Source organism: Monodelphis domestica, chromosome 4 (genome assembly GCF_027887165.1).
Source record: "Monodelphis domestica isolate mMonDom1 chromosome 4, mMonDom1.pri, whole genome shotgun sequence".
Taxonomy (NCBI): domain Eukaryota; kingdom Metazoa; phylum Chordata; class Mammalia; order Didelphimorphia; family Didelphidae; genus Monodelphis; species Monodelphis domestica.
Window position 1 is genome coordinate 102,266,611 of NC_077230.1, and position 16,967 is coordinate 102,283,577.

At 37.5% G+C, this 16,967-nt stretch overlaps 1 protein-coding gene across 1 annotated transcript in view; it reads right to left on the bottom strand.

The window, feature by feature from the left end:
• Positions 1 to 324: 324 nt before the first annotated feature.
• The window catches only part of COPB2 (COPI coat complex subunit beta 2), a 40,942-nt gene continuing 24,299 nt past the window's right edge, over positions 325 to 16,967 (bottom strand). The window contains exons 13-22 of the mRNA XM_001375887.4: positions 16,307 to 16,450; positions 14,832 to 14,962; positions 14,365 to 14,572; positions 12,862 to 12,972; positions 11,632 to 11,846; positions 8,479 to 8,571; positions 8,210 to 8,390; positions 7,915 to 7,983; positions 5,296 to 5,391; positions 325 to 3,174 (exon numbers count right to left, since the gene is read on the bottom strand). Coding sequence (XP_001375924.3) covers positions 3,082 to 3,174; positions 5,296 to 5,391; positions 7,915 to 7,983; positions 8,210 to 8,390; positions 8,479 to 8,571; positions 11,632 to 11,846; positions 12,862 to 12,972; positions 14,365 to 14,572; positions 14,832 to 14,962; positions 16,307 to 16,450 — 1,341 coding nt within the window. The 3' untranslated portion in view covers positions 325 to 3,081. The remainder of the gene's footprint in view (positions 3,175 to 5,295; positions 5,392 to 7,914; positions 7,984 to 8,209; positions 8,391 to 8,478; positions 8,572 to 11,631; positions 11,847 to 12,861; positions 12,973 to 14,364; positions 14,573 to 14,831; positions 14,963 to 16,306; positions 16,451 to 16,967) is intronic.

Sequence of the window (16,967 nt, forward strand, 5' to 3'; positions counted from 1 at the left end):
ATGTAGATTTCAAAAATCCTCTATCCTTTTTAATGGCCTAAAAAGGGAGAAAATCAATAAGTGTATATGAGTATTCTAAGAAATAACAGATAAAACGAAGTTTTCTAATGGTTACTTATAAAGGAGTTTGTCGAAAAAGGGCAATTCCTGCAGAGGCCAGGGTAGAGAGATTAGCCAAGTGCCTGGGGGATTCCTATATTGGTCCCAACAGCAGGGATGGGGACAAGATACAAGGGCAGGACATTAAGCCATCATTCTTCACTACCTTAACCTCCAAATCCTGGCCAAGGGTCCAAGACTTTATTAAATTAAGACCAAATGAAATCGTCTAGCCCAGCATTTATTTTCATGGACAAGTTCCCAAATGAAATTTTTGTCATATCAGTAATGTTACATCAGTTGAGTTAATGAGCACGAATTATGTTACAAGGACAAAAAAGAAAAGTCCCTGCCCTCAGGAAGTTTAGATCTGTTGGGTGAGATGTCTGTATCAGTATATAAAAAATAATAAAAAATAGGGGGTTAGGTACTAGCAACTGGAGAGAATCAGGAAAGGCTTCATGTAGGTGATACTTGAGTGGATTCTTTTTTTTTAACCCTTACCTTCTTAGAATCTGTGTATTTGTTCCAAAGCAGAAGGTGAAGGACTAGGCAATGGGGGTTAAGTGGTTTGTCCAGGGTCACAGAGATAAGTGTCTGAGGCCAAATTTGAAACCAGGACCTTGTGTCCCTAAGTTTGGCTCTCAATCCATGGAATAGTGAACTGCCTAGCTGCCCTTTAATTGATCTGAATCTTGGGGGGGAAAAAGACCCTAAAAGGTGGTGAAGAATGATTGCATTACAGATATAGAAGATGGAGTACCGAGTATGTCATGAAGGGGTGTAAGGTATGATTTTAAAAGTTGGGAAGGCAAGTAGAGGCTAGGTCACAAATGGCATTAAATGCCAGAAGTACTTCGGATTTGATCCTAGGTTAGATACTTATTTCAGGTCACACAGGACATAATTTAGAAAACCCAGGTGTTGGCTATATACCTATTACTCCATGTCACACATGCTCATCCCAAGGTAGTCTCTTTCCTAAAGCTTCCCATCCTCAAGAATGATGTGAACCCCTCGAAGGCTTTCTTACTCTCAGGGTAAAAACAAGAAGTTAGTATTTTTGTCTTTTTTTTTAAACTCCAGGGAACATCCAGCCTTTCAAAGCTCTATATTAACCTGAAGCTCTCTTCCCAGGAGTTTTTATTATCAACCTGCATTCAGAGTAGAACTGCTCCAGCAAGCAAATTAAGGAAAGACAACTGACTTTTTGGAAGCTAATTAGTGGCAGAGGGGGTAACCATAACTAAAGGTTTTTGACCCTTCGTCCCTATTAAGTCAGCACCTTGGAGTAAATGGAGGAAAAGGATTTCATATCAACCCATTTACAGCCACTGGGCTGTGACCCTAAAATCACATGTATCAAATTCTATGAGTTCTCATTTGTACTTTACTAAGCTATCAAAGAATCCCAGTGAACCACTCAGTGTGCCCAGGGTAAAGAGAGCAGTGAAGTGAACAAGGGCTCACTTTGGTGAACTTGAGCCATTCTTCCTTCCTCCTTTCCCTCCAAAAACTAACCACAAAAAAACCCAGATTCTAACTTTGTTCTTAAAGCATTCTCTTGACTAAAGAATGTAAATGTAAAAGGGCTACTAAGATTCTTGGAAGGCAGATACTCTGCAGTTGTAGAATTACTGGGGAGTGGGGATGTTTCCTGTTTCTGACTTCTCCAGCACCACTGGACTCCTAGCTGGAGTTGCTTAATGTTTATTATTTAATCCTCAGAGGGAAGAATATTGAATTTTCTAGTTCCTATAGCAACAATAAAGGTTTCTCTTTCATTAAAGCAATTTTTAGCACAGGCCTTGTATAAAAGGCTGTATATGACAGGATTTTCCCTGCCCCAGAAAAATAACTGCTCTAAACATGGTCCAAGACATTTGCTTTTAGGCACTGATCCTTCTTAGAGAGCAAATCAAAGGATATATAAAACTACATTTCGCAAGCTTAAGGACAGTCTTAAAGCCCTGTATAAATGCATATATTTTACACTAAAATCAGTCTTTTTAACTAGCAAAGTGTGAAAGACAATGACAAATGAAGAAGAGGTAAGTTTTCATCTGGAATAGGGGGCGACTTAGAGATCAGTTCTTAGAGATCATCTTGTTCAATTCCCTCCTTTTATAGATGAGAAATAGACGCCATGACTTGCCTGTGGGTCTCGGAGCTAGTGATAGAATTGTCACTGGAACCAGGCTAACAATCTTCTTAGCAGGCTACACTAATCTTAAAGAGACCTTTTTACATTGTGATCTCAGATTTCGGGCAACTTTAGAGGTCATCAAGACCAATCCACTTTATAAAGAGGGAAATTGGGATCTTGGGGTCAATCAGAATGGATGTAGATTCAGTGGCATTCTAGTATGGGTAGGTCACAGGAGAATATAATAGTTGGATGGAGATTGCAGTTTAAATGCATATGGAACTCATTAGCTATGCAGAGAAAAGAAGAATAGACATGCCATATCTGAATGATAATGTAAATATGTACTTCTGGCACAGTAACTGGGAGGCACAGCCTCTATCAGACACGATTCATTTTAAATTTTGCATTAGAAAGACCAAGAGGAAAAAATTTGGCCAGAATCTATGGAAGAATAGATCAAAAGTACTTGATTGCTTTACCCTTTTCCATGTGGTTTTTATAAAAAGCTACTATACAACCACAGTGTTATTTAAACCATCAGTTCATTTAAATAAAAAAAAATTTTTTTCTGAAGCATCTCCATTACTTGAAGAGATTTTATATGGCCTAATGACAATATGAAAAATTAGCGCCATGGTTTCATATTCTAGTTAACAAAATTAACCAGTAACACATAATGATTTAATGTTGCACACTTCTGCTCCAAAGGATTTTAAGCAGATTCTAAGTATAAAATTAACTTGGTTTTTCATAGTCTAAAACAAGGTGGTCCAGATTAAAAGTGGAAATAATGCATATTTATGATCTGTTTGTGGTCAGTGAAATGGAAAAGTTCAGTCATCCAAAATGTCTTCATCCAAATTGATATCTGTTGTATCAATATCCTCTAGATCCAGATTATCCAAATCATCCAATTCAAGTAGACTCTGAGGAGAAAAGGCAAAATTATATTAAATGAAGTTCCATGTTCCCAAATGCACGCCACTAAGTTAGTTTTTGGTCCATAAACTAAGAATTCCTAGAGACTCAGTTACACAGGCTCTCAGATAATCTATGTCCAACTGTAACCTAAGAGAAATCACCTAGAATATCTCTGACAACTGATCAGCCAGTCTCTGGAGACATGTGGTTACGAGAACCTTCTAGGGCAGTGATGGCAAACCTATGACATGGGTGCCAAAGATGGCACACAAAGCACTCTCTGGGGGCTGGTGGGCCACCCTCTCCCAGCTCATTACCAGAAAGGCAGAGGGACTTGGGGAGATCTGTTGCCCTCTCCCTCTCCACCATACCAGACCATATTTTTTCATATTACCTGTCCCTCTGCCCAGCAGCCTAATGGGAGCTCTTCCTCCCTCCCCTTCCCCATGGAGGGTAGAGGAGAGTGGGTGGGGCACTGGCTGGCAGCATGCCTAGCACTGGATGTGGAGGAGGGGCATGGCATGCATGGGGTGGGGGAGGGGTCCAGCACTCCATCTCTAAAAGGTTCACCATCACTGTTCTAGGGCAATCCCTTCTACCTCTGGACAGCTCTAATTATTATGAAATTCTTCCTTGGAGGATTTTAGACTATAGGGCTAAAAAAGGTCTGTAGAGATCATCTAATCCTGCCTCTTATTTAACTAAAGCCTGGAGCCATAACTAGCAATTTTTGCACCTGGGGCAAGGGAAGTTGGAATAAGAAGAGGATTAGCCAGTGGCTGAGAGGAGAGACAAAGCTCTGGCAGGACACCAGGAAGATTCTATTGTAAACTGCTGAAGAAGGTGGAGAGTTACTGAGGAGGGGCTATTACCAGGAAGACTGTGTGAGATACTACTGTGAGCCTATTAAAATATCCACTCTAGGATAAAGCTCTAGTGGCCCCATTCTATTTACCCTGACATAAGGTCACAAAGATAGGAGGTAACAAAGTCAGTATTCAATTAGCAGTCCTATGATTCTAAGTCCAATGCTCAATCAGCTGCACTATACCACACATTCTTCATTAAATCAGAGACTCTACAATCTCTATCCTTTCAGCAGCTGGTGGGGCAGGAAAACAAAACAAAACAACAACAAAAAAAAACAACACTGGGTCTGAGGTCAGGAATACCAGAGTTCAAATCCAGCCTTAAAAACTGTGACCCTGGGCAAGTAACTTAACCTGTTCTCAGGTTCTCCATCTATAAAGAGGATTAATAGCAGCACCATCTCTCAGGACTGTTGTGAGGATCAAAAGAAGTAATAATTTAGAACACTTAGCACAGTGCCTGGCACAGATAGTAAGTGCTATATAAATGTTGTTGTTATTACTCAAATGGATAGGACTTTATAGAAATTTCCTAAATGCTGCTAGTTCCTGTCAACATGGAATCTAGAAACCCCAAACTTGTAGCCTAGTAAGATCTGGTGAACCCCAAGTTTTAAGACTAGCTTGGAAGTTGGAGACCCCAAAGCTTGTACTTGTTCCCTGTTGCCATGAGAATCCACCCTGAAGGGAAGTAGTTTCAGACATTCCCATATGGGGCCAAGTAAGCTGAAGGTCCTGAGTTCAATTCTCTATCCTGGAAAGGAGGGTATGATACAGGAGACAAGAAGAGTCACTAGGCTTGGACTTGGCCTCACTTGACAGGGATTGTCTTTTACCTTAGGGTCCATTATTCAGTCTGAAACTGCTAGCCTGAGAGTCCCTTTAGGGTGGATTCTCATGGGAACAGGGAACAAGTACAAGCTTTGGGGTCTCCAATTTCCAAGCTAGTCTTAAAACTTGGGGTTCATCAGATCTTACTAGGCTACAAGTTTGGGGTTTTGAGATTCCATGTTGACACTCCATATTTCAAATCAACTATATTTTGGCAAGGAAAAACTTTATACAGCTTCTTCTATCCATTTCCAGATATAATGAACTATGCTGTTGATGTTCTGGAAGGTCTAGGGTCCCTAGCAGAGTCACCTAACTAAATGAGGCAGTAATGAGTAATCATGTCCCACAGAAGGATGGAGGGCAGCAGGTCTGGCTGGGATAGGCTAACCCACAGAACTGGGAGATTGGGGAACTATAGCATACCTTTTCCTCTTTTGTAGTTGGGACTGGTTCTGAACTTGCTGGAATTGCATTCACTATGACTGGAGCAGGAGAAGTTGGTTCCTCTTCATCAAATTCCTTGAAGCAAAAGCAGAAATGGTGTTGAAAAAAATAATAATTATTTCTGTAATATCTTTAGCTTTGCAAAGCTCTTCCTTCTCAACAACCCTATAAGATTGTTAAAAGAAAATGAAAAACAAGACAAAGTGAAAGAATTCATTATTTTTCTCCTCTAATCCACATATCATTTTCTTCAAACATCCCTATTTCTTTTGCAAAAACAAAAAACAATATCCTCCCAGTCACACAAATATGCAACCTCACTTGTGATTTATGTAAAAGTAGTATGTAATTAGTTGCCACATTGTTTGGGGGTTTTCTTTCCTGTTTCCAGAATATTTCTTAGATTTATCCTCCTTTTGCTCACATGGCCCCTAGTCTAGTTCAGGTCCTCATCATTATGAAAGGAAATTTTTGGTTCTCTTTGTCTATTCTGAGTTTGCACTAGTGAAAAGGGAGTCCTTTGTTCTCTTTGCCTAGTTGAAGTTAACACTTTGGAATAACAATAACTTAAGTACCCTTACATAGTACATCACTAGACTGAAGACAGGATTAACTCTTTTGTCTACTTTTGAATTAAATCAACAAAAGCAAATACACCCATACTTAACCCTAAAGTAAGGGAAGTTCACAAACTCTTACTCCTAGGAGGAGAGAGGTGAGAAGCCAGTAAGATACTTGGAAGAGCCCCACCCCTTTTTCTAACTCAAACAGTCAAAAATTTATGAATTCTTTTAAGAGTTCACTCCACAGAAACGATAAACTTTTTTGATGAGAAATTGACCTTCAGATGCCTTTGATAAGTTGCCACCTTCTGAGGATGAGAGGTGTAACAATTTTGGAAACTGTGATTGGCCCCTATGAAGAGGGGCGGGGATAGGAAACCACCATAAAATCCACAAAATCCTTGGGCTGGCAATCTGGTAAAGTTGAATCTCATGGAGAATGCTTCTTGGAAATAGTCTTCAAGGGAATTTCATTGGAGACTGCAGTGTGGATTGTGACTTCAACTTAGACTCTGACTCCTGGACTGGTTGGCTGAGTGAAAAGGCTGACTCCTTAGTTTCCTAAGAGACTAGCTTCCATCTTGGAGGAGGCTGCATCTGGCTGTCATGGCTAAGGACTAGTATGAGTATTTTCTCTAATCTTTTTCACAATTCTCAACTTTATCATTTCCCCTCTATTTCGGTAAATAAACTGCATCTAACCATTAAATTTAACCTTCACATCATCTCATTTCAACTATTTACTTCCCAATTCCCTTGCTTCTGTTAAGATAATCTTGCTAAGGTTCAAGTCTGGCATACATTCTACTCTGTTCAAAAACTATCAGGAGATCCCAAATGGCTCAAGTGAAAACTCCTCAGCCTAGCATTTAAGGCACTCCACAATTTGGCTCCAGTCATTTCCTCTAATATATACTATAAGCTAACCAAACTAAAATTCTGCATGCTATCTTCTGTCTCCATGTGTTCACAAAGGTTGTCAGGAAATACGTTCCTCACCCCATCTCCACTTTAGAATATTTATATTTTTATAGTAGCTTCCTCCTATACAAAGCCTTCTCTGGAGCCTTTACTTAGAGGTATTCTTTCCCTCCTCAAATTGTATATATATATTTCCCCCTCCTTCCTCAAAGAACTTAAGTTCCTTCAGGGCAGAAACTACTTTATTTTTGGCCTTTAGATCTTCAAGATTCATTTGTTGAAATAAGATTAAAGAACTGGAATTTATAAGTTTTTGCTTTCTTAAATTTTACTGACTTTTTTTGTTTTTGTGTCACCATCCTCTCTATTCCCTTCATTTCTCAAAAACTGAGCAATCCTTCATAACAAAGATTAAAAAACAAGGGTGAAAAAAGTGATAATGCAAGGTGAAATCATTTATCAAATACAAAATACAGAGGAAAAAAATTGCCCATTAATAATTTATCTTGAGGGGGGGCAACTAGGTGGCTCATTGTTTTGAAAGCCAATCCTAAAGACAGGAGGTCCTGGGTTCAAGTCAGGTCTCAGATACTTCCTAGCTATGTGACCCTGGGCAAGCCACTTAAACCCCATTGCCTAGCCTTTATCACTCTTCTGCCTTGGAACCCAATACACAGTACTGATGCTAAGATGGAAGGTAAGGGTTTAAAAAAACTTCATCTTGAACTAGAGGCAAAGTAGATGCTCAATAACTGAGGAATGGCAAGACAAACTGGCAGATAAATGCAATGGAGTAAGAAACAATAAAGCATGGGAAGACATAAGAATTGATATAGAATGAAGCAGAACCAGGAAAACAACATATATAATAGCTTACAACAAAGAACCAAAAACCAAAATGAATGCTCTATAATATTAATGACTAAAATCTGGCCCAAAATAGATTAAAAAAAAAAAACTGGATCACCCTCCCTGCCCCCAGATGAAAAACTATGGATATGGAATACTGAATATATCAGCAAAAACTATTAACTGTGTTGCATTCTCTTATATGTAACATACGATAGGAAAAGCAACATACAATGCTCTACTAACTTCAAAATATGTTGCTCACCTGGGTCATCAGAATTCCTGAGGGTTGAAAGCCTTTAGCTTCTTCTGTCACATTTCTTTCTTCATTTGGCTATCACAGAATAAGAGCACAATAAGTATGGAATATTCTATAATCAAAGGAAATCTAAGAGCCTAATTTATAATTCAAAAAAGAAAAGGCTGAATTACATCATATTGACATTTGCATTTTAAAAATCCTATATCCCAGAAATGTCTAATAAAAAAGTCATAACTGCAAAGTATTAAGCTCAGATTCTTGCTAAATTAAACCATAAAACTGTCTTTTAAATACTCACAGTGACAAGTGGATATTCTTTTGCAGGTCGAAGGGCTGTATGGGTTTCCTTCACATATTCTTCAACAATAAAGGCTTCTTTCAACCCAGGGAAAAGATTTTCATACTCTGTGGGATCGGCAAGGGATTCAGCTGCTTTCTGATTGACTTTCGAGAGATTCTCTCTCCACAGTTTGACTACCCTGTAATAGAAGAAGCAAAAACAAACTTAGCAGCTTTCTTGCCTATTATCCCTTGAAACATTTCTTCCTCAAGTTAAAAGATTGGTACCTTGAAACCTGGCTTGGTAAATATGTCCGAGCTAAGAAAGCAGCTTCAGGCAAACGTCCAGTTCTAATCAAGAGTTCCAGACAAGACTCAAGCCTAAAAAGAAGAAATTTGAATGGTACCAAGAATTAAACAAAGCAATACTGATAGTTCACATATTAAAAAAAGTAGACTTAGCATTTCAAATAATTTTGCTTACAATAATAACTGAATCAATAACTTAAAAACATGAGATGTTAGGTAAGTTTTGAACCATCAGATGTGAGTGGATAAAAAAACTCATCTGGCTATTTTCAGCCCCAAAATAAATAAATAAATGAATGAATGAATAAACAAACAAATAAATAAATGAAAGCAAAACAAAATTAAGACTTTTCCAGACAACTCAACTTGAGAGATTTGTCCAGGTCTTACAACTAGTTTGTGTTCCAAGATGAATTTGAACTTGGGTCTTCCTGACTATAGACCCAACATTCTATCCACTGCATACAAACTGCCTCTAATTGGATTGTTTGAGTTTTGAATTTTAAAAATTCTTCCTCTAATGCAAGGATTCTAAACCTTCTTTTGTGTGTCAAGGAACCCTCTAGCAGTTTGGTGAAGCACATGGTTCCTTTCTCATAATATTTTTAAATGCATAAAAAAAAAGACATAGGCTTGTAAGAGAAACCAATATACTGAAACAGAATTATCAAAATATTTTTAAAAAACAAGTTTATATACCTTAGGTTAAGAACTTCTGCTTTATCTAAAGCCTTCCTGAATACCCTATAGCTCATTAATGCAGTCCAAATATACACACAGATTTACTGAGTAAAGACACCTACACCTCCTAAAGATGGTGAGTGGGGCTCATGGAGCTTTGTCCCTCCTACTGTGAAAGAGAGAAAATCCAGAGACTTTTGGAAGGAAAGCCTGGTGGAGCTGCAAGGATTCCATCAGCAGCATGGGTTGGGCATAAAGAGAAGGTTAGGAACTCTGAAAGAAAAAAGCCTGAGAGAGTCAGTTGTTTCTGCTCTCTTGACTAAGACCTGCTAAGGAGAAAGTCCATTTTTTGACTAGATCTTGGTCCCAGAAACCTTTCTCTCCCTGAAACAGGATCCCTATCCTCCCAGATAAACAAATGGACAAAGACCTGAAGAAGGAAGTAGTTCACAAGAAGACCTGTCACAATCTCTCTTTACCCTGAACTTAAGACACTTTCTGTGCTGTGCCAAAAGTCAGGGTTCACTGCTCTGAACCCCTCCTCAGGGGCTCAGGTCACCAAACATGAGTTGCCTAATTCTGGGGGAAGGGTTTATCTAGATGGAGATCCCTTCCTCCCTCTTTCCTTTTAAACCCAATCCACCATCCACTTCAACCTTGTCCTTCATCTTTGTTTTATAGAATAAACCTGTTATCAAACCCTTTAACTGACTCAAGCCTCAGTAAAGGGCAGTCATAGTTGAGGGGGGAGAGAAGTAACCTCTCGCTCTACCTAGAAGGAAGGAGTTTATTATTTAAAAAGAGCCTGGCAATAGGGGGCAGCTGGGTAGCTCAGTGGATTGAGAGCCAGGCCTAGAGATGGGAGGTCCTAGGTTCAAATCTGGCCTCAAACACTTCCCAGCTGTGTGACCCTAAGCAAGTCACTTAACCCCCATTGTCTAGTCCTGACCACTCTTCTGTCTTAGAGCCAATACTGTAAACCTTAAAATTTCTTAGACTTATGAATGTTGGAAATTTCCCCATTGGGAAATATCATACTTGAAAAAATTTCCTACTGATAGTAAGAACTCTATTGGAATGTGAAACCCCTTGGCATGGGAGGATCCTTCTCCTCCCTACTTAAGACTACTTTAGGACAGAAACCTTTTGCTAAACAATGGAAAGGGCTTTGACCTATGCTTAAGCATAGAACAGGAAGTTGAGTCATGATTGATTTTAGAATTGATACAATAGAGATACTTGGAATGACAGAACCAGGTCTTGGAATTTATAATCTCCACCCTACTCAGAGTAACAGGATTTAGGAAGGGCTGCAGCAAAGATCAAGATTTAATTATTTGAGAATATGACCTTCAACAGATATGTGCAAAGGGGCCACACCTCTGGGTGGTCCTGGGTTAAGCTAGAGCCACCATTGGCACAGGGGAGACATTGACAGTGATTGGTAGATGTGAGAACTGAGGGGAGGGAACTTAGATTGTGGGCTTAAAAGATAGCGGGGTCTGAGGACTAGGGAAGAGGAAGGTTGCTCAGAAGGAGGAGAGAGGTTTGGCTCTGAAGGAGGACTGAGGAGGTGGATGCTCTGAAAGGAGTCTGAGAGGAGAGAGGTCCTGGAGGGAGAGCTCCTGGAGAGGTCTTGAAGGAGGCAGTGGAAGAACTCAGGAGGAGTCAGGAGGAGAATTCTCTGGAAACATTTCTTGAAAGGAGGCTCTCTTGAAGGTGGAGCCTGAGGTTGGCATGAGAAGCCTTACCTAGAGAGATCTTGGGTGAATGATAAAACCAACTGACTGATTTATTCATTCTTATTCCTTTCTTCCTTTCTCTCTTTTTCTATTGATTAATCAGTGTATTATAAATTAAATTTCTCTATAAAACCCAGTTGGCTTGGGCATATTCATAAATTGGGAATATATTCCCTGGAGACCATCTTATATTTATATAAAACCAAGACACAGTAGAAAACATATTTCAGCGGTCATAATTGTTATATATTTCCCTTGCTCCCCAAACATTTTAATAATCTAACAATTTATGGCTCCCACTCTCTTATTTACAACTATTTAACACTCAAAACTATTTTAACTCTAACAATACACAGTATTGACTCTAAGACAGAAGGTAAGGGTTTAAAAAAAAAAAAAGCAGACACAGTGAGGGGCCATAACCAGTGAAGATTAAAGGGTGGAAAAATAGACTCACCCTCCTTCTATCTCTTGACTTAATCATAACACCATCTCCTCCTCCTTTGTCCATGCCTTGAGGGAGGGAAGACTCCATTTTCCCCCTTTCTTCTCTCTCTCAACACAACCCCATTATTACACTACCTTCACTCTTTACCCCATAAATTCCCAATGTTCCCTCACTTTACTTTTTCAGGAAAAAAAATATGCAAAATAGATTTACACTTAATTGTTTTAAGTTAATGTAATTATCTCTTTGTTCAGTACTTACTTTCCCTGTAGAAAATAGCTCATAAATGCCACATTGTTCTTGCCATCTCTCTCAGCGCCCTCTGCTAGTTTATTCACCATACTAGCATTTCCTGATGCAGTGGCCAAAAGCAACAAACCCCCATAATCTTGTGCATGGTGCAAACACTCCTGGGCTAAGCCAAATTGGCATTTACTAATGGCAAGTTCGGCAAGTTGTTTCCACTTCTGTTCTGACTGAAAGGAAAAGATACTGCCTTTAGAAAAAAATATTTAACTCGCCATCACAACACTTGATCCATTAATCTATAATGGGAATGAAGACAAATTTGTGTACATTTTGATTTGTTTGTTAAGCCATATATAGTAATCTGAAGAATGATTAAACTAAAACATAATAAATCAAAAGTATTCATATACATAAAATTCATTCAAATATGCAAAACAAGATTCATTGATGTATGAATAATCAAGAGTCTATTTTTATTTTGTAATTATTCAGCCTAAAGTCATTTAACAGAATTTCCTAAGTAATTAGATGGCAATAATTCAAACATTTGATTTAATACTATTTCTTTTCTTTACTGCTATGTATATAGGAATGCTCCTTTTTACACTCATAGTTTTTATGTTCATAATTAAAAAAATTAATTTTTAAAGAAAGTAAAGAAGCCCTCTAGCACATTGGATGGACCTCTTGAGAAGAATTTATGGGAGGATCTGGATGCCAGTCAATACAAACTGTGTTGTGATCTGCATCAATAGAGGTAACTTTCAAATCAATGGGATCACAGATTTTTTAGAGAAGTTTTTTTTTGACAAAAATGGAATTTTTGGAATGCTTTATTTAACAAAGAGAGTAATATATTTATTTTATGTATATATATACATATATATGTATATGTATACATATACATATATATATATATATGTGCACAATTTTATGTATAATTTTTTAAAAACCCTTAGCTTCTATCTTGGAATCAATACTGTGTATTGTTTCCAAGGCATAAGAGTGGTAAGGGTTAGGCAATGGGGGTTAAGTGACTTGCCTAGAGTCACACAGCTGGGAAGTGTCTGAGGCCAGATTTGAACCTAGGACCTCCCGTCTCTAGGCCTGGCTCTCAATCCACTGAGCTACCCAGCTGCCCCCTGTACAATTTTTAATGGCAATTACTGTCAGAAATTATGGATCAATCTAATTGATAAAACAGAAAATTTAAAATGTAAACCAAGAATAATTAATATTTACCTCTGCTTCTACTGCCAACTGGTATGCAATTTTTAACTCTCCAAGCTGAAGAGCCAACTCAAATCGATGTTCAGGATCTGTAGATACTGCAAGAGCTTGCTGTTTGAAGCCCTAGATCAATGAAAGACCATACATGTGTGTTTTGCAAAATCTACGAACTTAAAAAAACAAACCAAAACCCAACACACATTCTCTGTATACTATTTCTTTAACTCGCAGATCTTCAATTTCCTAATTCTTGTATCCCCAATCTTTGGATTATGCAGACACAGAGAATTTAGACATCTTAGCTGTCTATGGTACAAACTGGGCTGGGACGCACTTAGCCAGCCAGTCAAAATCCCGTTTTGCACACAATGAAATTGAGTCCTGGAGAAAAGGTGATTTGTCCAAAAACATATAGGCCACTAGTGGCAGAGAATGGGAAAAACAAAGATAGTATGTGTGGCTACTTCCAATTATCTGTGGTAAATTTTGCTTTAACCTCCTTATGACGATCAAGGAACATCACACCTATGTCACTGGAGTCTCCTGTTGACATCATGCCTTTCAATTTACAGTATAGTCTGAAGGTTAGGGGTATACAGTCTCCTCCTCTCATACCAGCCTCAGCTAACAGGAATGGTCTTTTAAAGAAAATGTCTACTTATTTTCCACAGCCCAAACCAAAAAATATTTATAGTCTTAAATGTTTAGCATTATGTTTTATCCCTAAGAAGACTGAGGTAGGTTATAATAAGGCCAACTCTGCTCAGGTTGGTGTGTGACAGAGTATCTTAAGGACATAGGATAAGCAGTAGTCTAAGTGGCTGGAATAGAGAATTGGGAATAGTTTGCTAATTTCTCCTATATTTGAATCTTTAGTGTTGCTTCATAATTTTGGCTGTTTTGAACTGAAAGGAAAAACATACTTGTATTCATATATATAAGTATAACAATACATTCAAAAGCTAAATATAAATTACTTTAAGGTGAGTTTTTGTGATGATTATCTGAGTCCCTGCATCTTTCTAATGACATTACTGGCTACTTATGTAAGATAGTTAGAAATCAACATTTATAAACCAGATGTATTAAGAATAGAAAATATATACGAGACATGAAAATCATCTATCCTATTCTACCTACACAGCAGAAAAGATGCTAACAGAAGGTAAAGCACTGAATGAAAGATCCTAGCATTTTATTAAGAAGGCAAAGGGTTATAAAGATTTTATCATGACTACTGTTATCAAATGAGTTTTGGTATGAGTACTACAAAAATGGCTTAAACTAACAGAAAAGAATTCTGTTTTTAGAATTGCTCTAATATATTTAGAAAAAACTGTAATGAAACAAACTTTTGCATACACACAATTCAACATTTTAAAAGTACTTAAATGCAAAATTGTGAGCAGGTTGGAAAACCTAAACCAAAACTACCCCTGCTTTGTAAGGAGCTCACATTCTACCTACACTGCTATTAGCATCCTTGTACTTCATAAATAAATTAGGTCTACTTGCCTGTTTTTCCAGGAAGTGGGCAACTCTGGTCCTCTGTTCTTTTGGAATGGTAGGGAGGACTTTGTCAGCCATGCTAAAGTCTCTCCTCATTACAGCTGTCTGATATTCTAACACGGACACCAACAAGGAATAACTAACAATGTTCAGCTCCTTATCACCCAGATAAAGTCTGTTGTCCTTAGGAATATAACCCAGCAGGTACATTGTTCTAAAGCAAAAATAGTGATTAATTTAACTCTTTAAAAACATCTGTAATTCAAAATCACTTCATGTAATTAATCAATGCTAGTTAAGACAGTAGCCAAGTCACAAAATCTTTAAAAGCTATGCCTCTCTTGACGTGAAAAATCAAGATAGCAACTAGTAGATGGCAAAGTCAATGAAAAGTCATATTTAAACATTGAGCTTTAAAAACAGATCCATACTGCTTAAGATATAAAGGCAAGCAGAAACACTAGAATAGCTACCTGTCCAAATGGGCAATGGTGACTATTTCTCCTCCAACGTAATAATTTAATCGGTTTACAGAACTTGTGTAAATAAAGCAATCGCCTACCCACAGCCCTGTTTTGACAATCTCCTGAATCTCCCCAAGGACCTGAAGAAGAAAAATAAATTAAATCACTAATATCAAATATTAGAAATACCTTTAAGATGAAAAAAACCCAAGCACTCCAGTCCAACCCAAACCAATAGTCTATCAAAAGGATGTTTAATAATGAGGTGAAAATAAGCACTTTAGGAAATTGGTATTTCAAATTCATGGCATTCTCAGTTTCTACTCTTATTTCTCTTCCTTCATTTTTTTAAAAATAATGACTTCTAGCAAATTTGTGATTTTTAAGGCCACTATTTGGACAAGGTTATAATTTAAATTACCAAATGTATAAGAAATCAGAATAGTTTTTCTATGAAAAGGCTACTATATTTCCATCTAGCAGTATTCAATATCTCACCTAGACCCCTTTGCATTTCTTTAATAAAGGGTTGTCCAGTCAATGAGGGATTAACTTGTTTAGCTTGCCCCCAGAGGACAGAAATAGGAAAAACAAAAAAGCAGCAAACTCAAATTAGGTTTGACATAAAGAAAAGCTTCCTTGCAATTACACCTGTCAAAAAGTGCTGTCCACTAGAAGAACTGAGTTCTTTACTGGTAGTCTTCAAGCAAAGTCTGGATAACTACATATATCTTGTAGAGAGAATGCTTGTTTAGTAACAATTTGGTTCTGATGGCCTCAAAGGTCTCTTCTGATAATAAGAAGAATCTGTGATTCAAGTATGTGAATGGAAGTCACATACAAGAGACATTAGACTTGTTTAACTGGCTCTAAAAAACAGAACTATGAGCAATTTATGGTAGCTACAGAAGAGTACAGGTATTACACGCCTTGATATACTTCTTAAAAAAAACTTCCCAATAATTAGAACTATACAAAAATGGAAAGATTCATCTTAAAAGATCGTGACTTCCTCAGGATTGGAATTCTTCAACAAAGACTATATGACAACTTGTCAAAAATAATGTAGAAGGGATTTCTGCTCAGGTAAGGGTTGGGTCAGATGATTTTTAGATTTGTTACAATCCTGAGGTTAGCATGATTTGCTATGTAAATTTGTATTTATCCAAGTTATTATGGCAACATGTCCTTTTAAAACCAAAATTATTTCAAGTTACTGAATTGCAAAATGTAAGAATTAGTACCAACGTTTTTTATCTCAAAGACTCCTGAGTCTCTTTTTAGATATATGTATTTTAAAAATTTAGTCCCTAAGTCAAAAGCTTTCTTGACAAGCTTAAAACTGGCTATTTTTAATGCTAACAAAATTTATGATAAAAGTGCTAAAAGCACCTAAGGTTTGCCTTATTATAAGAATATGCAGCATTCTAAAAATATAACTGTAGTTCTATTATTAACTTCATCCCAATTTTAACTGCATTTACCTCAAAAGCATCTTCAATGCCATCTTCAGTAACTCCCTCATGTGTTTCCTGTGCAGCTAAAACTTTTTCAGATAGATACTTAAGGATAAAGAATGATTCCTCAGTGGCAATGCAGACCAGCTCACCAGAGTCAGACCAAAAGATCTACAAAATAAAAAACAATGATTGTGGAGTTTTGTACAGAAGCAATTGATAACATTCATTTTTTTCCTTAAACTCTTACCTACATTTTAGACTCAATAGTATGTATTGGTTCCAAGGTAGAGAAGTGATAAGGGGTAGACAATGGGGGAGGGGGAAGGGTTGTTTAGATGATTTACCAAAGGTCACAGATAGGAAGCATCTAATGTGAGATTTGAACCCAGGACTTCCCATCTCTGGGCCTGGCTCTCAAACCACTGAACCAGCTAGCTGCCCCCCATTATTAATTCTTAAAAGACTCTTTCACTTTAAGATTCTGAGAATATAAATCCTTTCTGGTTATTTTAAAATCTTGAAAATTTGGGAACTGGTGGTGGTGGTGGTGGTAAGAGGTAAAAAAATGTTTAGCCTAGAGAAAAGACGATTAATTAAAGGGAGAAATCATAGCTACTTTTAAATAGAAGTATATTACACCAAAAAGGAAATATGTTTATTTGTGTTATTTAAAAAGTCAAAATCA